The following is a 23,349-nucleotide window of genomic DNA, read 5'->3' on the forward strand; positions in this document are numbered from 1 at the left end:
TTGTTTTGTATTCTATCCAATCAGATCAAATAATACTGTATGTCAATACAATCAAGTCAAACTCAAGTACAATAGGTAGAGCAAAGGGGAAGATTGCAGAATATACTTCACTGCATTGTAGTGTGTCAGTTCGATAGATAAAGTCCAATGTGCACAATGGGGTAGAGGTGAATCGGACAGTACCCTGGCTTATGGAGGGACCGTTCAGAAGCCCGATAACAGAGGGGAAGAAGCTGTTCCTGGGTCTGGTGGTGCACACTTTTAATCTGATGATAAAGTCAAGTCAAGAGAGTCATGTGTCCCAGATAGGACAATGAAATTCTTGCTTGCTGCAGCACGACAGAATATTTTAGGCATAAATACAGATCAGATCAGAATAACGTGAATAACATTTAGTTCAAGATAAAGCCAGTAAAGTCCAGTCAAAGATAGTTAGAGGGTCTGGTTGTCAGTAGTTCAGGACAGCTCTCTAGTTGTGGTAGGATGGTTCAGTTGCCTGATAACAACTGGGGAGAAACTGTCCCTAAATCTGGAGGTGTGTGTTTTCACACTTCTGTACCTTTTGCTCGATGGGAGAGGGGCGAAGAGGGAGTGGCCAGGGTGCAATTCATCCTTGATTATGCTGGTGGCCTTGCCGAGGCAACGTGAAGTGTAAATGGAGTCAATGGAAGGGAGGTTAGTTTGTGTGATGGTCTGGGCTGTGTCCATAATTCTCTGCAAATTTCTTGTGAATGATGGATGATGATGGACAGATGATGTTTTGGGATGGGACCCTTCTTCAGACTGACTTCAGTCTGATCGACATTTCAGGTCCCATTAAGTTAAACAAGAATAAAACCATATGGTGTCTTTCACCAACTCAGGATATCCTAACGTTGTTTTACTGCCAAGGTAGCATTGTTTCAAGTGTAGTTATTGTTCTCATACAAGAAATACTCAGGGATTTGGAACCCTCCAAGCTCCCACACAGAACGTAAACACGTACAAAACCACAGTCTTTTTCTGTTTGTATGAGAGGCTAAAGTTCTATTAATATATAAACATTTACCACAGCATTCCTAGTGCATGAACCATTTCCTCCATCTTCTATTGTTGCTGGTTAAGAAAGGAACTTACTTACAACTTGAGAGACACAAAAAGCTGGAGTAACTCAGCGGGACAGGCAGTATCTCAGGAGAGAAGGAATGGGTGACGTTTCAGGTTCCATATAGCCACCATATAGAAAACGTTGCCCCTCAGGTTCCTATTAAATCTTTACCTTCTCACCTTAAACCTGCGACCTCCAGTTCTTGATTACCCTACCCTGGGGAAAAAAGAACTGTGCATTCAGCCTATCTATTCCCCTCATGGTTTTATAAACCGCTATAATATCACCCCTCATCTTCCTGCACTCCAAGGAATAAAGTCCTAGTCTACCCAACCTCTCCTCATAGCTCAGGCCCTCGAATCATGGCAGCATCCTGGTAAATCTCTGCACTCTTTCAAGCTTAATGGTATCTTTCCTGTCACAGGGTGACCAAAGCTGAGCAAAATAACATCAGAATCTAAAACTTTGGTTGGGATGTACTGATGAACAAAATACAGGAGGAAATGTTGGAAGGAAACATCAAAAAGATGTTTTATAACTATACAAAGGGCAGGGGTTATGAGAAGGGGAAGGGTGGTTGCTTTGTCAGAACCACTTGGCTGCCTGTTAAGAGAATGAAAACACATCTGGGGTTGCAAATGAACTGTCCTCGAGGCGGAAGGAAATTAGACTGATTCACGTTCATAATATCTCGGAGCAGAATTAGGTCATTCTACCCATCAAGTCTACTCCACCATTCAATTATGGCTGATCTATCTTTCCCTCTCTACTCCATTCTGCTGCCTTCTCCCTATAACCCTGACACCCTTACTAATCAAGAATCTATCAATCTCCGCCTTAGAAATACCCATTGACGGCCACCACAGCTTTCTGTAACAATGAATTCCACAGATTCACCATAAAGAAATCCCTCCTCATCTCCCTCCTTAAGGTTCGTCCTTTTATTCTAAGGCTGCGGACTATGGTCCTAGACTCTTCCATTAGTGTAAACATCCTCTCCACATTCACTCCATCCACTCTTTCACTTTTCGATACGTTTGAATGAGGTCTCCCTCTCATCCATCTTAACAAGGATGAAGAATGTAAAATATTAGAAAAACTAAACATTGAGGTAATATTGTCACGAAAACTGAGATCCAATGAAAAACGCGTGGGTTTCCTCCGGGTGCTCTGGTTTCATCCCACACTCTAAAGACGTTCGTTTGTAGGGTAATCGCCCTTGGTAAAGTTGTACATTGTCCCTATTGTGCAGGATACTGCTAGTGTACGGGGTGGTTGCCGGTCAGCGTGGACTCGGTGGGCCAAAGGGCCTGTTTCAGCGTCGTATCCATATATTAAAACTAAATTAAACAAACTGTTCCTGAATCTGATGCTCTATGCCTTCTGGACAGAAGGGGACGAGGAAATGACCTGGTGTGGGACTAGTCCCTGATTAGGTTAGCTGCATTCCTCATCTGCCCAGTTACCTTCTGATTTTCTTCCAGATCTTTCCATACGCCTTCCATCATCTCAACAGCGAGATACCAACTGTTGTTGCTGGACGTAGCTTGTTGATCCCCAAACCCAAATCAAAGCCGAATCCAAGCCGAAAGCCAAACCCAAACCCAACCTCGAACCCAAACTCAAGCCAAATCCAAACTCAAGCACAAGCCCAAACCATGAGCCAAGCCCAAACACAAGCCTAAAACCAAACCAATTCTGATGGAAACAGTCAAACATAACAGAGTTGAATATATTTATTGGGGGGTGTGGATGGATAAAATAGAATCAACTAACTATTATTGAGAAAACTACATTTCAATACTTATACTACTGACTACCATTATCAGAACATGCACCTAACTCAAATTAAACTCTGCACATTTGAACCAATATATTCCTTTCCTTGCCCACCCATTGATCCAGTGAATGGAGGTGTACTTTTTTCCTATCTCCATTGATCTTTCTCTCTTGTCAAATCATTTTTTTCCCCATAAGGTCATGTATTCTTGCCTCCCCCCTCACTCCCCCCCCCCCCCCCCCCCAAACCAAGGGGCAATTCCACTACCACTATGTGGATTACTGACATGTCCGAGACACTACATTCAGAAAACATTGTTTTGGCTGAAAAAGCAGATCAATTTTTCAAAACATGGTCTCCTTTCACTGAATTTCTGCAACAACAGAATGGTTGAACACAAATTTCAAACCGATGCTAGGGATGGGTGAGATAGTGGAGCATATTTCCATCTTCTTTTTTCTTATTTCTCTTCTTTCCTCTCGCACCTCTTTGGTAGTCTAGGGGTCTTTTCTTTTCTTTTTTTTCCATTTTTCTTCATTCTTTCCTTTTTTCTCTTATTTCTTGATTCATGTATTAATGTTAAAAATGAAGCTGTACACACATGGTATAACTGTCATGTCGATTGTTTTATTCTTGTACAATTGCTAATAAAATAAATTCAAAACAAAAGAGAAAAAAGGAAAAAATTGATGAACAAAGAAGGGACACAATTGCTCCAACTTTTAAAAAGTATTTTTATTTTGTTAATGAAGCAACATGAAATTTGTTTTGCTCCTTTCCTTTCTTTCCCCCCCCACCCCCCCCCCTCCTCCCCCCCCCCCACCCTCCTCCCCCCCCACCCTCGAGAAACATCGAACCCTAATATAAATTAAAATAATTTCTTCATATATATTCTCATTTTCAATCTTGACTCGTTTCATTAGTGGAAGGCAACCGCTCATTCAGCCAGCTTTGAATTAATTCATACACTTCCTTTACAACTTCTGGTAACTCCAAATGAAGCTGGTGAAAACATTCCTCGAAGATCTGCGAAGAGACCAAAAGTGAAATTATGAGAGGCATAGATAGGGTAGACAGTCAGAACCTTTTTTCCCCCAGGATGAAAAGAACTTTAAGGTGAAAGGGTAAAATGTAAAGACGTTGTATGGGACATAATTTTTTACACAGAGTTGGGTGCCTTGTACGCGCTGTAGGGGGTGGTGGTGTAGGCAGATACGATAGTGCCGTATTAAAAGACTCCTAGATAGGCACATGGATATCAAAAAACAAGGGAGCTAAGAGTATTTCATTGTCAGATGTAGCAAAAACAGAACAATTAAATTGTGATCATGGCTGATCGTCCCCAATCAATAACCTGTGCCTGCCTTCTCCCCATATCCCTCGATTCCATTAGCCCCTAGAGCTCTATCTAACTCTCTCTTAAATCCATCCAGTGATTTGACCTCCACTGCTCTCTGTGGCAGCGGATTCCACAAATTCACAAATCTCTGGGTGAAAAAGTTTTTTCTCACTTCAGTCTTAAAAGGCCTCCCCTTTATTTCAAGACGGTGGCCCCGGTTCTGGACTCGCCCAACATTGGGAACATTTTCCTGCATCTAGCTTGTCCAGTCCTTTTATAATGTTATATGTGTCTATAAGAACTACAAGGACACCCAGGTCTCGAATGCACCTCCCCCTTACCTAACCTAACCCCATTAAGATAATAATCTGCCCCCTTGTTTTTGCCGCCAAAGTGGATAACCTCACATTTATCTATCGTATACTGCATCTGCCACGCATCTGCCCACTCACTCAACCTGTCCAGGTCACCCTGCAACCTCTTCACAGTTCACACTGCCACCCAGCTTTGTGTCATCCACAAACTTGCTAGTGTTGCTCCTATTTCCCTCTTCCAAATCATTAATATATATGATAAGTAGTTGGGGCCCCAACACCGAGCCTTGCGGCACTCCACTCGCCACTGCCTGCCATTCTGAAAAAGACCCGTTCACTCCTACTCTTTGCTTCCTGTCTGCCAACCAATTTTTTATCCATGTCAACACCCTACCCCCAATACCATGTGCTCTAATTTTAGTCACCAGTCTCCCGTGCGGGACCTTATCAAAAGCTTTCTGAAAGTCTAGATACACTACATCCACTGGCACCCCTTCATCCATTTTACTTGTCACATCCTCAAAACATTCCAGAAGATTGGTCAAGCATGATTTCCCTTTCATAAATCTATGTTGACTTGGACTAATCCTTTTACTGCTACCCTGATGCCCCATTATTACCTCTTTAATAATTGACTCCAGCATCTTTCCCACCACCGAAGTCAGGCTAACTGGTCTGTAATTCCCGGTTTTCTCTCTCGCTCCTTTCTTGAACAGTGGGACAACATTAGCTATCCTCCAATCCACAGGAACTGATCCTGAATCTATTGAACATTGGAAAATGATCACCAATGCATCCACTATTTCTAGAGCCACCTCCCTGAGGACCCTGGGATGCAAACCATCAGGCCCAGGGGATTTATCATCCTTCAGTCCCATTAGCCTACTCAATACTATTTTTCACCTAATGAAAATTTATTTCCGTTCCTGTACCCCCTTAGATCCTCTGTCCTCCCGTACATCTGGGAGATTGTTTGTGTCTTCCTTAGTGATGACAGATCTGAACTACCTATTTAACTCTTCTGCCATTTCCTTGTTCCCCATAATAATTTCACCTGTGTCTGCCTTCAAGGGACCCACATTTGACTTTGCTACTCTTTTTCCCTTAACATATCTAAAGAAGCTTTTACTGTCCTTCTTTACATTCCTGGCCAGCTTCCCCTCATACTTCATCTTTTCAGCCCTATTGCCCGTTTTGTTTCCTTCTGTTGTCCTATGAAAGTTTCCCAATCCTCTGGCTTCCGGCTCTGGCTTCCGGCTACTCTTTGCTGTGTTATACATCTTTTCTTTTAGTTTTATTCTATCCCTAAGTTCTCTTGTCAGCCACGGTTGCCTCCTACTCCCCTTAGAATCTTTCTTCCTTTTTGGAATGAAATTATCCTGCGTTTGAAGTGTTTGAAGAAGGGTCTCGACCCAAAATGTTGAGTTACGCGAGCATTTTGTGTCACAGTGCAGTAAACCCTCACAATAACAGACCTCTGTATTGCAGATTATAGATCTCTATAACGAGGCTCCTAGTCACAGCCTTTACCAAAGCCAATTAACTTACAAACCTGTACCTCTTTAGACTGTGGGAAGAAATCGGAGCATCCGGAGGAAGCCCACACGGCCACAAGGAGGACGTACAAACTCCGTACAGACAGCACCCATAGTCAGGATCGAACCTGGGTTACTGGCAGGCAACAACTCGACCGCTGTGCCACTGTGGCGGTTATAGTGGAAATCTGTAATAATGGACACCATTCCCCCCCCCCCCCTCTCTCTTCCCATGGCCTGTTGTTGCAAGAGTTTTTCTGTTCTCACAGATAACATTTTTTTTTTAATCAATACATTAAAACCCCCAATATTATTGCAAAAAGCCCAGTCCTCAGTGCAGCTAAGCTTTAGTAATGTTTGTAGTGTTCAAGACCTCTGTGTGAACCATATCCCTCATTTCCCTTCATATTAAAAGGATAAGCAAGGAATGGAGAGATATGGGGCATGTGGGGGAGGGGGAGGGGGGGGGGGGATACTGTGCAATAGCATTGGGAAAGGAAGCCCGCCAAGTCCATGCCAACTACCAATCACCTGTTCACACTAGTTCTATGTTATGTCACTTTCACATCCACTCCTTACACACTGGGGGGGATTTACAGAGGGCCAATTAACCTACAAACCCTCACGTCTTTGGGATGTGGGAGGAAACCGGAGCACCCAAAGGAAACCCACGCTGTCACAGGGAAAACGTGGAAACCGCACACAGACATCACTCAAGGTCAGACTCTGGCCCTGTGAGGTAGCAGCTCGACCACTCCGCCACTGTGCTCCCCTTGATGGGCCAAATAACCTAATTCTGCTCCTATGTCTTATGATCCACGTTCAAACAGAGGAGATTAGTTTAACTTGGCATCATGTTCAGCACGGACATTGTGGGCTGAAGGGCCTGTTCCTGTGCTGAACTGTTCTACATTTTATAGTCACATAGAAATTCTGGCGCTGAGAGAGCGCACTAGCTCAGAAAGAGTGAGATATACAATGGATAATTGAGAGGCGGCATAGCAGCGCAGCGGTAGAGTTGCTGCCTTACAGCGCAGGAGACTCCGCTGGCTGGATAGCACGCTACTAACTTGGTGACCTTGGTACATGTCACAATAAATTAAACTAAAGTAAACTGAACTAAATGAAACTAATCTAAACTAAATTAGACTCTGTCAGAAGAAGAACTCCGACTTGAAACATCATCTGTCCATATCGCTTTGCAGATGCTGCCTGACCCGTTGAGCTCCTTTAGTTAGTTTAGAGATACAGTGCGCCCATTGAGTCCGCGCCGACCAGCAATCACGAGCACTATCCTGCACACTAGGGAAAATATACCATTTTTACCAAAGCCAGTTAACTTAGAAACTGCAAAGGGCCTGTCCCACGAGCACGTGACCTGCATGCGGCAAGCGCGACCAAACCGGAAGCGGGGGCCACGCGGAGGTCGAGTGAGTGAGGTGAAGATCGAGGAAAGTCCGACGGGCGTGCGCTGCGTTAAGACATTGCGTACGGCGTTGAGATGCTGCGTATGCCCATCGAGGCGGAGCGTACCGCGTTGAGGCGGCTGCGGGCCGGCAGGCCGTTGCCGCGCAGAATTTTTGAGCACGGTCAATTTTTTGGAGCCCCGCGCGATGTTGGGACCAACTCCGCACAACTCCATACGGCTCCGGCGATTGAAGTGGGACCGGCTCCGCGAGGCCGTACGGCTCAAGCGACCACGTTAGGTCGTGCTTGCCGCATGGAGTCGCATGCTCGTGGGGCAGGCCCTTTAGGCAGCAACTCTCGTGCTGCGCCACTGTGCCGCCCCAAATAGATTGAATAGAAACACTAGGGACAGCTTTTACATACAGAGGGTGGCGGGTATATGGAATGGGCTGCCAGAAGGGGTAGTTGAGGCAGGATTGAACACGGGTCTCTGGTTCGGTAAGGCAGCAACTCTACCACTGCACCACTGTGCCGCCCCAAACCTCCAGCACTTTGTGGGGGGGGGGGGGGGGGGGGGGGGGGGGGTTCCGCTCAAGTTTCCAGCATCTGCAGTCTCTCTTGTGTCTCCAAACGTTAGTGAGGCATCTTGTACAAAGGCAATCACCTTCAGCGTCTTGTCTGTGCTAGCTGCCAGCTCGTACATGAGTTGTGAGCCCTTGACATTGCACAGTTTGTCTGCATCTCCGTGCATTATCAGCATTGGGGTGGTGATGGTCGGCAGGCGGTTCTCCAGGCCCGTCATTGCATTTAACAGCACAGCAGCGAATCCCACCTTCATGGCTCCGTGGTAGGAGAGAGCATCTGCTTTAAAGCTCGTAATCTGTAACAGTCCAAAGTGGATCACATCGTTTGTCTAGTTAGTTCAGATTAGTTTATTATTATAGATAATAGACAGTAGACAATAGGTGCAGGTGTAGGCCCTTCGAGCCAGTACCGCCATTCAATGTGATCGTGGCTGATCATCCCCAATCAGTACCCCGTTCCTGCCTTCTCCCCATATCCCGTGACTCCGCTATTTTATAAGAGCCCTATTTCTAGCTCTCTCTTGAAAGCATCCAGAGAATCTGCCTCCACCGCCCTCTGAGGCATACATGATTATAATCTAGCCATCTACAGTGTAAGACCCGAAACGTCACATATTCCTTTCTTCCAGAGATGCTGCCTGACCCGCTGAGTTACTCAGGCATTTTGTGCCTATCTTCAGTGTAAAATAACATCTGCAGTTCCTTCCTCCGCAGTGTACAGAAACAGGGTAAAGGTTATAACATTTATTGTAAATTAAAGATCAATAAAGTCCGATTAAAGACAGTCCAAGGGTCTCCAATGAGGTAGATGGGAGGTCAGCACCGCTCTCTAGTTGGTGATAGGGTGGCTCAGTTGCCGGATAATGGCCGGGAAGAAACTATGTTCTCTCCTGGTTGCCATCCCCTGCGTCTAGTTTAAACCCTCCCAGGTAACAATACCAAACCTCCCCGCTAGGATATTGGTCCTCCTCCAATTCAGGTCACTCCTGCCCCAGACGTGATCCCAATGGTCCAAAATAAAAACACACCAAGTGCTTTTCAAGTGCGGGTCAGGCAGCTGATGTTTTGTGTCAAGATCAAAATCAGTTCTTCAGACTGATTGTAATGTCACCAATCCAGGTCAACCATAAAAGTTCATAGTTGAGGTTAGTGTCGCACACACTGCTCAAGAGCCTGATGGTTGCTGAGAAGAAGCTGTTCTTAAACCTGGAGGTCACGGTTTTCAGACCCCTGTACCTTCTTCCCGATGGTAGGAGTGAAATGAGAGCGTGGCCACGGTCCTTGATGGTGCTGCCTACCTGAAAAGGCAAGCATTTCTGGCGGCAAGCTTGAAGGACCAAGTGGCTGATTGTCCTATTTGCCCACATTAAGCCCATAGTCCTCTATGCCTTTCCTATCCAAGTACCTGTCCAAACCCCTTTTAAAGCTTGCAATTGTATCTACCTCCTCCACCTCCACTGGCAGCTCATTCCAGATCTACACCTTGCCTCTCAGATCTTCCTTTTTCTGGAAGTATTCCTACCCGAGACTCCTTCATAAACCTAATTTCCACACCTTGGGCACATGAGTCAAGATATCGTATTGACTTGGTCAGTTTAAACTTTAGACGTTAGAGATACAGCGCGGAAACACGCCCTTCGGCCCACCAAGTCCGCACCAACCAGTGATCGCCCCGTACACAAGTTTATCCTACACACTAGGGACAATTTGCAATTTTTAGAGAAACCAATTAACTTACAAACCCGAAGGTACACAAAAATGCTGGAGAAACTCAGCGGGTGCAGCAGCATCTATGGAGTGAAGGAAATAGGCAATGTTTCGGGCCGAAACCCCTTGGGTTTCGGCCCGAAACGTTGCCTATTTCCTTCGCTTCATAGATGCTGCTGCACCTGCTGAGTTTCTCCAGCATTTTTGTGTAGCTACGATTTTCCAGCATCTGCAGTTCCTCCTTAAAAACTTACAAACCCGTATGTCTTTGGAGTGTGGGAGGAAACCGGAGCACCCGGAGAAAACCCTCGCGGTCACAGGGAGACCATGCAAACTCCGTACACACAGCGCCCGTAGTCAGGATCGAACCCGTATCTCTGCCGCATTGAAGAAGCAACTTGACCGCTGTGCCACCGTGCCGTCCCCTTGTTGACCCACCATCTTGAACCCCTAAATATATGGTATGCTTCTTGCAGCATGAGTTTGCTTGGCACTCACTCCCAACCAGAGAACCCGTTAAACCCGCTGTTCAATAGGGAGGGTGGGAAAGATGTTTCTGTAAACTCACCACATTTTCATCTCTGGACATCCATTGTGGATCCATGGTGCCCACCGGCATGTTTGGTGCAAGGTGACACAATAATTTGGTACAGAATACCTGCAGAGATGGAAACATGGGGAGTACAGGTAAAGTGTGTGACCTTGTATGTTTTGTTGACTTGAGTTGAGTAGGGTTGAGTTTATAGTCACGTGTACCGAGGTACAGTCAAAGGCTTTTCTGTTGTGTGCTATCCAGTCAGAGGAAAGACATTACGTGATCACAATCAAGTCGTCCACAGTGTAAAAATAAAGGATAACATCGTTAAAGTCACAAATGCTACCGTTGAAGTAGAGGTTTCAAAGAGTGGAGCGATTGTCGTGCGTGGGACCAGCACGCACAGAGTCGCCAGGATTGGGTGCCATCTTGGGTGAGTTATACCGTACGCCCATTGTTCCAAGGCTTGTCAATCAACTACAAAGATGGGACTTAAGTCATGCACACACAAATGTGGCATCTCTGGTTCAAGCCAGGCATCAAGAACTGGGACTTGAAGTTGGATAATACTCCATGTGCACCATCCATTTTGTTGGAAAATCTGAAGGTAGTCGGTATCTGGAATTTGGCAGCTATAGAAGTGGATACAATCACAACTTTCATAAGACATTTGGACAAATATATGGATCGGAAGGGTTTGGAGGGATTGGGGCCAAATGCAGGCAAATGGGACCAGCCCAGAATGCCAACTTGGTTGGCATAGACTCAGCACAGAGGTGGCGCAATGGTAGTCGCAGCCTCACTGCATCAGAGACCCAGTTTCAATCCTGACTACGGGTGCTGTCTGTACGGAGTTTGCATGTTCTCCCTGGGACCGCGTGGGTTTTCTCCTAGTGCTCTGGTTTCCTCTCACACTCCAAATACTTACATATTTATAGGTTAATAGGCTTCTGTAAAATTGTAACTTGTCCTTAGTGTGTGTAAGGTAGTGCTAGTGTACGGCGGGATTGCTGGCCAACGCTGACTCGATGGGCTGAAGAACACGTTTCCGTACTGTATCACTAAAGTCTAAAGTCTAAAGACTCGGTGGTCGGAAGGGTTTGTTACCATGATATGTCTCCAGTTTTATTACGTTTAGAGATACAGCGTGGAAACAGGCCCTTCGGCCCACCGAGTCCGCACCAACCAGCGATCCCCTTACTTAAGGACTATCCTACACACAAGGGACATTTTTTTTACCCGAAGCCAATTACCCTGCAAACATGTACGTCTTTGGAGTGTGGGAGGAAATAGGAGCGCACAAGGAAAACCCACGCGGTCCAGGGGAGAATGTACAAACTCTGTACAGGCAGCACCCATAGTAAGGATCGAACCCGGCTCTCCGGCGCTGTAAAGCAGCAACTCTACAGCTGCACCACCGTGCCTCTAAACTACACTAAAACTGATACATGTTACTTTGGATACAATAGGGAGGAGGGAGTGGGAATGGATGTGAAATGGAGACGAGATAAGCTCTTTCCACTTTGTAATCACGTATAGTCTTTTCACTGACTTGATACCAGGCAACAAAAAGCTTTTCACTGTACCTCGGTACAAGTGACAATAATAAACTAAACTAAACTATTTCGACGAGAGTTCGGAATGATTGGCCAAGTCCGTTAAACGTTTACCTTCCACGGCTTTGCTGAGTCGGGATTCAACGTCACCAACGGCGCAATATGAATCGTTCCGGCAATATCCTGCGGTCTGTCGAGCATGAGGTAGATTGCAATCAGTCCTCCCTGCAACACAAGACCTACACTGTGAATGGCAGGGCTCTGGAGAGTGCTGTAGAACAGACAGATCTAGGAGCACGGGTACACAGTTCCTTGAAAGTTCCGTCACAGGTAGATAGGGTGTTCAAGAAAGCTTTCGGCACATTGGCCTTCATCGGTCAGAGTATCGAGTATAGAAGTTGGGAGGTCACGTCAGAGTTGTACAAGACATGAGGGAGTTCACGGCTACAGTATTGTTTTCAGTTTTGGTCACCCATTTATAGAAAGGATGTTGTTAAGCTGGAAACAGTGCGGAGAAGATTTACCAGGATGTTGCCAGGACCCAAGGGCCTGTGTTATGGGGAGCGGTTGAGCAGGCTAGGACTTTATTCTTTGGAGAGCAGGAGGATGAGGGTTGTTCTTATAGAGGTGTACAAATTATGAGGGGAATCCAGAGTCTATTACCCACAGTAAAGGAATCAAGAACCAGAGGGCAGAGGTTTAAGGTGAGGGGGGAAAGATTTAATAGGAATCTGAGCAACAACTTTTTTCACACAGAGAGTGGTCGGTCTATGGTATGACTGACAGAGGAGGTAGTCGAGGCAGGTACTATAACAACAAAGGCACTTGGACAGGTACATGGATAGGAAAGATTTAGAAGGATATGCCCCACATATCTTCTTGAAACTTTGCCCCTCACCTTAAAACTCTGCCCTCTCCTTGCCTTTGACACTTCCACTCTGGGAAATGGGTCCCGACGGTCTACTCGAATGTGACATCATTTTATAAACATCTATCAGCACTCCCCTCAGCCTCCAACACTACAGAAAAAACAATCCAAGTTCGCCCCATCTCTCCCTGTAGCTAATGCCGTCTAATCCAGGCAGCATTCTGGTAAACCTCCTCTGCACCATCTCCGAAGCCTCCACACCTTTCCTGATCAGCATTGCATGCGATTCTCCAAATGTGGCCTAACCAACGTCCAACAATGCTGCCGAAGATAGACACAAAGTGTTGGAGTAACTCAGCAGGTCAGGTAACATCTCTGGAGAAAAGGAAAAGGCAACATTTCGGTTTGTGACCCTTCTTCAGACTCGAAACGTCTCCTATTGCTTTCCTCCAGAAAAGCTGCCTGACTCGCTGAGTTGCTCCAGCTATTTGTGTCGATCTCCGGTGTAAGCCAGCAACTGCAGTTCCTTCCTGCACATCCAATAAAGCTGCATTAGGGGAAGTAATCCCTTGCAATTTGCCTTATCAGAAGAACCTTTGTGCCCCGCACACAAAACGAACAGCTTCCCCTCACAATTCTCCACAGGAATCGCAGTTAAGGCAAAGAACAGATCATTAAATTGTAAATTGCTGCGAGAGAATTTCAGGAGATGTCAGTGAATGATTTAGCAGCATGTGACAGCCTAGTACTGCCCCTCAGGCTTCTCAATTCAGCTCCAAAAATAGAATCATGTTCTGACTCTGTTAATCCCCCAGGAATTGATGCAGTATTTCTGCGTGCCGTGTCGCTAGACTGGGATGGGGAGGCCGGTGCAGTAAATGCCGTGAGGGAAAAGGTGGCTCGGGTGAAGGGGTGCAGCGAAGAATTTGGGACAAATTTAAAGAAAGATGTGCATATAATCCAATCCAATGTTGGCATAAAGGCGGACAAGGCAGCCATGTTTTTCCCAGCAGGATCCCGCATGTCGACACAACTCAGGCGGGGCCAGTACTTTAGAAATTTAGAGATACAGCCTGGAAATAGGCCCTTTGACTCAACTTGTCCCTTGCCAAACAACTTGCCCCATCTCACTAGTCACACCTGCCTGCATTTGGCCCATATCCCTCCTAACCTTTCTTATCTATGTACCTGTCAAAATGTTTCTTAAACGTTGTTTACGAAACATTTAACTACCTCCTCTGGCAGCCTGTTCCATATACCTACATGTGTAGAAAGATTGCCCCTCAGAGGCCCTGGAGGGTTTAATTAGATGGCATAGAGGGAGCCTTACGCTGATTATCCCTTACCTCCAAGTGTTTAATGAGCCGGTGTAGAGGAACCGTTTTCTCTATATCTAACCCATGTTCCCTCGCTGGGAGTATCTAATTGGATGGTGCAGAGGGAGACTTCATGGATGTAACCCGTGTTGTCCCTGACCTGGGAGCAGTTAATTGGATTGCGCAGAGGGACCTTCACTGTGTTTAACCTCCGCTATCTCTGCCTTGAGAATAATTGCCACCAGCGTCTGTTCAAAGTGAAAACTGCTTCACTTTACAGAATCAACAGCTCCCCTCTCGACCAACAGAAAACTGATTTGAAAGGTAAAGTCACCATTAGCTGGGAAATAAAAAGAGATAATAAACACTCAGACTTGAGTGTGAATTAAAAGCAGCATGAACCGATGTAACTAGGAATAAAAACAGTCCTTCGAAAAGATCTTGTTCTCTCCCCGCGTGTCTACCCAACTTCATCCTTTGGTAATTAGGAGCCCTGTTGCGATTGCTTTGTGGAGTTTCATCTTGATTTTCAATTCCCGTCTCTGAACAGCATCATGCACACTAACCACCCTGGCAACTAAATGCTGCTATTCAACGTAAACAAACCAGACTAGATGCTTCCACTAAAGGGAGAGCCTAGCACCAGAGGGCACAGACTCAGAATAAAAGGATGTACCTTTAGAGTGAAGATGAGGAGGAATTTCCTACATCAGAGGGTAGTGAATCTGTGGAAATCATTGCCACAGACAGCAGTGGAGGCCAAGACATTGGGTTTAGTTTAGTTTAGAGATGTTGCGCGGGCGGAAACAGGCCTTTTGGCCCACCGAGTCTGCGCTGGCCAGTGATTCCCCGTCCACACGTGTTCTGTGTTATCCCGCTTTCTTTATATGTATTTTTAAAGCGGAGATTGATAGGTTCTTGATTAGTAAGGGCCTGAAAGGTGAAGAAGGCAGGAGAATGGGGTTGAGAGGGTAAGACAGATCAGCCATGATCAAATGGAAGAGCACACTTGATGGGCCGAATGGCCTCATTCTTCTCCTATGTCTTATGATCCTACACTACATATCCTCCAGCCTTTAGTGCACAGGTTAAGTTTAGTTTAGTTTTAATTCAGACCGAACATCATGGAAACAGACCCTTCAGCTCACTGACAATCGATCACACTAGTTCTATGATATCCCACTTTCCTAGTTACACGCTAGGGGCAATTTTCAGTGGGCCGATTAGCCGAGGGAGGAAGGGGGCAACAGGAAAGGAACAGGTGACATTTTTGTGCCTCATGTTCGGGCCTGTGAGTGATGCTCACTGCTTCTGAGCGGCCCAAAGGTTAATGAGAGGATAAATTAATCATTAGGCAGCATCTCCCAGGGGGGAGCCGGCTGTGAACTGAGTGTGCATGGTTAATTTCCTCACTGCAATGCACCAGAACCCGTGACAGGGAACTGGTACAGTTATCCTCAATCGGGCAAACAAACGTTAGCATTTGGCCGAGATACCCATGTGATCCAGGAACTTGGATCAACAAATAATTTCACTGCCACTGCCACAAACTGCCTTCAGATATCTAATTAGTCGCAATGTACGACAATTAATGTTTTCGAACGGAAGCTCGTGGTTTTACAGAGATCCAACTTGCCCACCTGACCAACAAACCCCTTCTACACCAATCCCACCTCCCTGTGTTTGGCCCGCACACCCTCAAAACCTATCCTATTCATGTAGAAACAAAGAACTGCAGATGCTGGTTTATACCAAAGTTAGACAAAAAATGCTGGAGTAATTGAGCAGGTCAGGCAGCATCTCTGGAGAAAAGGAATAGGTGGCATTTCGGGTCAGGACTCTTCTCCAGTCTCTGACCCGAAACATCAACTATCCTCTTTCCCCAGAGATGCTGCCTGACCCACTGAGTTAGTCCAGCACTTTGTGTCTACCCTATTCATGTACCTGTCTAAATGTTTCTCAAACATTGTAATAGTCCCTGCCTCAACTACCTCCTCTCGCAGCTCATTCCACACACCTACCACCCTATGTGTAAAAAAGTTACCCCTCAGCTTCCTATTAAATTTTCCCCCCTCACCTCATCATTCAAAGGGCGATGGAAATGTTTTGCAGAATATTAGGAACACACAATTACGAGCGACATAGATAGGGATGGTCGTTTTCCCAGGGTGGAAATATCAATGACGTGTAGGTGTAGGATTAAGGTGAGAGGGGCGAAATATAAATTAGATGGGTGGGGCGAGTTTATTGATGTCCCAGCAATAGGCAGGGTGATGTAAAATGATGTAAAGGTGGGAACATGGATCATGCTTCCAGAATCCTAATAAGTCTAAGCCAGTCCCATTTGCCCACATTTGGCCCTTATCCTTCGAAACCTTTCCTATCTATGTACCTGTCCAAGTGTCTTGTAAATCCTTTTATAGTATCTGCCTCGACCACGTGCTGCTTGTTCGATATACCGACCACATTCTGAGTTGAAAAAATTGCCCCCCAGTTTCCTATTAAATGTTTACCCTCCCACCTTAAACCTATATCCTCTGGTTCTTGATTCTCCTATGTTTTTTATAAAAGTCTCTCATATACCAGCATCATATCTTCCTCCATCACCACCCCAGGCAGCGCGTTCCAGGCACTGACCACCCTCTGTGTACAACTTGCCCTACACATCTATTTTAAACTTTCCCCCTCTTATCTTAAAGTTATACCCTCAAGCATTTGACATTTTCACTCTGGGGAAAATGGTTTACTTTAGAGATATAGATATACAGCATAGCAACAGGCCATTCGGGCCTCCAAATCAAGGCGAACAGCGATCCCTGCACACCAATACTAGCATACAGACTAGGTACAATTTACAATTTTACCAAAGCCAATAAACCTACAAACCTGTACGTCTTTGGAGTGTGGGAGGAAACCGGAGCACCCAGAGAAAGCCTAAGCGGTCACAGGGAGAACATAAAAACTCCATACAGACTGCACCCATAATCAGGATCGAACCTGGGTCTTTGGTGGTGCTGTAAGGCAGCAACTCTACCGCTGTGCCACTGTGCTGCCCCTATTCTGACTGATGAACGAGGCAGAATAGTTACCCAATTTCTAGCGACAGATACTGTACATGTGATAGAATAAGATGATGGTGGATTTGTCCCATTTGACTCCACAGCTGATTACCATGGAATGGGCCAACAGGAAGATCTTCAGGCCTGGGTGACGAACCTTCATCATGTCAATGTGTTGCAGGCAGTCACGAACATATACTTGGAAGTGGGACACATTCAGACGGTGCCCTTCACTCTGCCCGTGGCCAACTGCGTAAGGAGACAAAATAGGTCGATTTCATTGATTGAAAGAAACAGCATGGAAACAGGCCAATAGGCCCACGGTGACCATCGATCACCTGTTCACACTAGTTCTATATTATCCCACTTTGGCATCCACTCCCTACACACTAGGGGACAATTTAGATTACAAACCTACAAATCTGCACATCTTCTTGGGATGTTGGGAGAAACTGGAGCACCCGGAGCAAACCCATGCGATCACGGGGAGAATGTATAAACTCCACACACACAGACAGCACCTGAGATCAGGATTGAACCGGGGTCTCTGGCACTGTGAAGTAGCGGCTCTACCTGTCGCACCATTGTATCTCCGATGATAAAAATAAAAAAAGACAATATCCTCATTGTGGACTTTGGACTTCTTCTCTTAATTCTTGCACTATAATGCGGTACGTATGAATATGATTTGACAAACGTTGTTCACTGTATCTCAACACACACGACATTAATAAAACAATATCGAGACCAGAAGGTCTCGGCGATCCTTGGCTATACCCCGACGGCAGGCCCGGCTCGTCCGCTGCGGAGCCGGGAGAGGGAAGCCGCTGAGCCCGGCCCCTGCCCGTCCCCGAAGACCGGGAGCCATAGACAAGATGTGGAGGGAGACGGCAACGGTGGCGGACGCTGGACAAAGGGCCGGTAAGAAGAACTGTGGGGCCTTACCTACCGTGTCTTCAAGGTCGGCTGCGGGAGGCACCAAGGCTGAAGGTGGCCGGGCGAGGAGTAGGACGATGGCTCGCGGGACGTCCAGATTGGAGGTGACGGCTGTGGCCAGCTGCAGCTGGGACTGTGCAGTGGCCCCAAAACATGGCCACCCTTGTATATGGACTCAGTGGGCTATTTCTATGTGTTATATACTTATTGGACTTCAGTACAGCAATTTGATACAAATACATCGATAGATGCTCCTGAACACATCATCAGTGATGTAACCTGGGGTCATTGGGTGTTTCGGGTCTTTCAACATCAGACACCCTCACCCAGGCGACCCAGCCGTGGTTGATCAGACCACGACTTGTGTTCAGATGGCATTCGCTCCTCCCCATGGACCTCCTCTCCTGATCCAGAGCCATCTCGAGGCCTTCTCCGCTGCCTCTGTGCTGTTCTTGATGGCCCTTCTCCTCGCCACTCTGTTGATGCCCAGTGCACTCAAGGCTTTGTAGAGCGATTGCCCAACCCTGCAAAACCTCTGCAGCCAACCTCGATGGGCATACACCTTGCCTTCCAGCCCTGCTTACGGCAGTCTGTGACCAGCTCTTCATACTTGGCCATCTTCCTCTCGTGGGCCTCCTCCAGACAGTCCTCCCATACTCTTATTCATCCGTATACAAATATAGAATTCATTGTACCTTAGTACAGGTGTAAAGCAACCATTGAACCAGTATAGGTTAAACTGGAGTAGACAATTGGATGGGAAAATGTTTATGAAGCACAGTGTGGAATTCATCCCAACTTTCACCTTAAACCTTTGTACGTTGTTATTGTAATCTTCAGATGTTAAATCGTCAATTAGTTTCTTTCTCCTTTGTTGATCCAGCTGCTCTCTGCATGGTTGGATGTTCTACATGCTGAGTGAGATGGGAATTTTACACACATTGCAGAAAAAAGTACGGCTTACTGTTTCTCTCTGTTTGGGCCACTTTTAACCCCGTTTGGAAGTGGTTGAAATCTTTTATAGTTATTATTCCAAGTCCTTAACATATTTTACATATTTGTCTGCATACCCTTCTACCCAGTCTCCATCGATGGATACAAAGTGCTGGAGTAACTCAGCAAGGTCAGGAACCACCTCTGGTGAACATGGATAGGAGACGTTTTGGATCGGGATCCTCCTTCAGACAGTAATCCCAACCCGAAATGTCACCTACCCATGTTCTCCAGAGCTGCTGCCTGGCCCGCTGAGTTACTCCAGCGCTTTGTGTCCGTTAGTGTATTAAAAAGGATCTGCATCTGCAGTTCTTTGTTTCTACATAACCACAGACAGCTGTTGGGGCCAAGTCTTTGGGTATTTTTAAAGCAGAGATTGATAGGATCTTAATTAATAAATGTGTCAAAGGTTAAAGGGAGAAAACAGTAGAATGGAGTTGAGAGAGAGAAATGTTTGAATGGTGGAGCACACTTGATGGGCTGAATGGCCTCATTCTGCTTTATGTGTGTGCTGTAGATGATGCCAAGTTAAACTAATCTTCTCTGCCAGCGTGTGATCCACGTTCCTCCATTCTCTACACATCCATATCCTATCTAAAAGCTTCTTGAGAACCACCATCATATCTGCCTCCACAACCACCCCTGGCAGCACGTACCAGGCACCCATTACCTTCTATGTAAAAAACATCTCCTGAAAATGTTGGCCCTCTCACCTTAAAGTTACGCCCTCTAGTCTTTGCCATTTCCATCCACCACACCAATATCTGCAACATATCTTTGCTCATGAGATCTATGTCACCATGAACCCAAGGATCCCAATTGTGTTCAATCATTGCTGGACCCTTCAAAAATATGCGTGTGTGGGCGCAGATGTAGATCTCTAGATAGGGTCAATTGTGATGGTCTTTTTCCCAGGGTTGGGGAATCAAGAACTAGGGGACATGGGTATCGCCATTGGTTTATTAGTCAGTGTACCACCAAACAGTGACACTTTAGATTGCGTGCTATCAGGCAGAGGAGATTAGTTTAACTTGGCATTATGTTCGGCACTGACGTTGTGGGCTGAAGGGCCCGTTCCTGTGCGGTATTGTTCTATGTTCTGTGTTCTACATAATACTAAGAGCCTCTGGGGAGGGTTGCAGTAAATTGGATTAAAGAACATCTCCACCATGGTTCCTTTCAAATAGTCTCCGCTTTCAAAGATTCATTTTTGTTTAGATCCTGTGCTCTGATCCATTATAATTCTGCAAAAACGAGGCTGTATAAAACTTGTGTGCGAGTTGGCAAATAATGAAATGCCAAAGCGAGGATTAAAATACAACGTAGAAACTCTAGAAGTGGAGCAGAGATCCCTTTGTTAAACCTGAAGTCAGCACCAAAGGACGGATTAATCCTGAAACAGATTCCTTTCACTTCCTACAGAATCCGTCCTTGACCAGAAATGTGACCAGCAGTTCATCAAACCACGTGATCATCCGTTGCCCAATCCGAACAAGCTGGGGGGGGTGTTGGCATCTTAACAATACAAGGAGGGCAGTGAAGAGCGAAGGGGATTTCAAGCAGGGAATTAGACATGTATTTTTAAGGGCGGGCGTACGCAAGGTTGTGGCACGAGATAAGAAGGATTGCAACAAATTGGGTAGTTTTGTCAAAGATAGACACAAAGTGCTGGAGTAACTCAGCGGGTCAGGTAGTATCTCTGGAGAAAATGGATGGGTAACGTTTAGGGTCGGGACCCTTCTTCAGACTGGGGATTATACTATTTCTAGAGGAAGGAGTTGGCATCGCCCAATGATAACCTCTTCTCCCCATCTCCACCATCCCCTCCTCTTGGACTCCCCCACATGGCCTGCCCTCTTTAGATATTTCCATCTATAACCGATGGTGGGATATCAACTGTCTTAACATTTCTACTCCCATTTACCTACTCTAACCTCAGCCCCGCCAACAAGCGAGGTGCCGTGGAAGTCTGGCACGCTGACCTCTACCACACTGAGGCCAGGCACCAGCTCTCAGACACCACCTCTTACTTATCCCTGGACCACGACCCCACAGATGAGCATCATCTCTCAGATCATCATTTCTGGCCGTCTGCCATCCACAGCTTCCGGCCTTCCCCAGCCCCACCTTCTCCCCCAAAAATGCTCATGGATTTTGTGGAGACAGGAATGGGTCTGAAGAAGAGTCCCGACCCGAAACGTCACCTATCATTTTTCTCCAGAGAGGCTGCCTGACCCAATGAGTTACTCCAGCACACAATGTGTATCTTTCGCTATAAACCAGCATCTGCTGTTCCTTACTGCACAGTTCTATCAAAGAGTCCGCTTGATACTTTGGATTGAAAGGGCCTTCTACTGTGCTACATAGTCCCATCATTCTACTTGCTCTGAAGTTCTCACCAGCCTTACAACCCTCTAAGTATATCCCCCATTCCGATTCTCACCTCCAGGATCCATGCAACATGGAATCAGGCCGTCCGGCCCAACTCGTCCAAACCAACCTGGTTTTATAGCTGAGCTCGTCCCATTCTCCCGCAAAAGGCCACAATGTGCTGGAGTAACCACTATCGTATCTGCCTCCACCACCAACCCTGGCAGCACGTTCCAGGCACCCTCCACCCTTTATGTTAAAAAAGACTTGCTCTGCACATCTCCTTGAAACTTTGCTCCTCTCACCTTAAAGCTTTGACATTTCCACTGGGGAAAAAAGGTTCTGACTTCCACTATATCTATGCCTCTCATAATTATATATACTTCTACCTGGTCTCCCCTCAATCTCCAAAGCTCTGGAGAAAACACTCCAAGCTTGCCCAACCTCTCTATCTAATAACTCTGAATCCAGCATTCTGTTAAACCTCTTCTGCACCCTCTCCAAAGCCTCCAGTGCAGTCCGCTATCATTTGAAGGCTGCAATCACTGTCTTAGTCGAAGCATGTTTAACATTTCTGGGCACCATTCGTAAAAGACCAGATGCACTCACCTGGAACTTCAGCCAACATTCCTTTCTCAACCAACACCTTAAAAATAAACATTGAGCCCATTCCTGTTTCTGGCATCTTGAAAGTCAGAAAGAGGCACATACCATTTTTATCACCGCTAAAGAAAGAAATTACGTTTGTTTAACGAACTATTAACCAGACACTCCTTACATGTTCGCCCAACCCTTCTCAGTTGGCACAGCTGGTAGAGTTGCTGCCTCACGGCGCCAGAAACCCAAAGGGTCTATTTTCATGCAATATCTCCAAACTAAACTGAACATTTTGTTCCTAATTTTGCTTTAGTTAAATTATCATTGAATCATTGAATCATCGAATCATTGAAAGATATGAATAATAGAAATAATCCAAAATGACAAATGTATGCAAACCCCAATCCTACTCTCCAATCACATCAGTCCAGGCAACAAAATGTTACCCTGAAGAAACAGGGACAAGTTTACAATTTTACTGAAGTCATTTAACCTACAAACCTGTACATCTTTGGAATGAGGGCGGAAACCGGAGCACCCTGAGAAAACCCACACGGTCACAGGGAGAACGTACAAACTCTGTACGGACAATGCCTGGTGTCAGGATCGAACCGGGGTCTCTGGTGCCGTAAGGCTCAAATCTACCGCTGCGCCTCCCGCCCACTCGAAACTTGAGCAAATGCACCAGGAAAGCACATGGTTGGGTTGCATCACAGCTTGGTTTGGGAACAGCTCTGTCCATGACTCCTGGAAATTGCAGAAAGTTGTAGATGTAGCCCAGTCCATCACATAGACCACGCTCCCCACCATTGACTCCATCTATACTTCATGCTGCCATGGAAAAGCAGTCAACAAAATCAAAGGCTTGTCCCACTATTACTTCTTCTCCCCTCTCACGTCCGGCAGAAGGTACAGAAGCTCGAACATGAAACACCAGACACAGGAACAGCTCCTTCCCCTCTGTTATCTGGCTTCCGAACGGTCCTTCCATAAGCTAGGGTACTTTCTGATTCACCTCTAGCCCATTGTGGACATTGGACTTTGTCTCTGGAACTGATGCACTACAACGCTGAGAACTATATTCTGCAGGCTCTATCTCCCTTTTGCTCTACCTAATGTAGTTTCATTTATTTTAGTTTAGTTCGGTTTAGAGTTAGATTTACAGCGCGAAACAGGGCCTTTGGTCCACCGGGTCTGTGTCGACCATCAATCACCCTGTACGCTAGTTCTATCCTGCACTCTAGTTCTATCCTGCACTCTAGTTCTATCCTGCACTCTAGGGGCAATTTACAGAAGCCAATTAACCTACAAACCCGCATGTCTTTGGAATGTGGGAGGAAACTGGAGCACCCAGAGGAAACCACCG

At 46.1% G+C, this 23,349-nt stretch overlaps 1 protein-coding gene across 1 annotated transcript; it reads right to left on the minus strand.

Moving 5' to 3' along the window:
- Nucleotides 1-3,696: 3,696 nt before the first annotated feature.
- Nucleotides 3,697-23,318, minus strand: LOC129704679 (monoglyceride lipase-like). The gene is made up of 6 exons (XM_055647967.1): nt 22,485-23,318; nt 17,200-17,336; nt 11,959-12,069; nt 10,322-10,411; nt 8,127-8,342; nt 3,697-3,893 (listed from the first exon to the last, which is right to left on the minus strand). Exons 1-6 carry the CDS (start codon nt 22,723-22,725, stop codon nt 3,768-3,770), a joined length of 921 nt encoding a protein of 306 aa, XP_055503942.1. The 5' UTR covers nt 22,726-23,318; the 3' UTR covers nt 3,697-3,767.
- Between the last annotated feature and the right edge of the window lie 31 nt (nt 23,319-23,349).

Source organism: Leucoraja erinacea, chromosome 16, assembly GCF_028641065.1.
Source record: "Leucoraja erinacea ecotype New England chromosome 16, Leri_hhj_1, whole genome shotgun sequence".
In the NCBI taxonomy this organism is placed as follows: Eukaryota; Metazoa; Chordata; class Chondrichthyes; order Rajiformes; family Rajidae; genus Leucoraja; species Leucoraja erinaceus.

What these genes read in the sequence shown, in the direction of transcription:
- LOC129704679 (XM_055647967.1), bottom strand. Translation starts at nt 22,725, where the DNA reads ATGGACAGAGCTGTTCCCAAACCAAGCTGTGATGCAACCCAACCATGT. An exon ending in TCCTGTTGGCCCATTCCATG is followed by an intron (nt 12,070 to 17,199) that starts GTAATCAGCTGT and finishes CTTGTGTTGCAG; the next exon opens with GGAGGACTGATTGCAATCTA. An exon ending in GCACAGACAAGACGCTGAAG is followed by an intron (nt 3,894 to 8,126) that starts GTGATTGCCTTT and finishes GTCTCTTCGCAG; the next exon opens with ATCTTCGAGGAATGTTTTCA.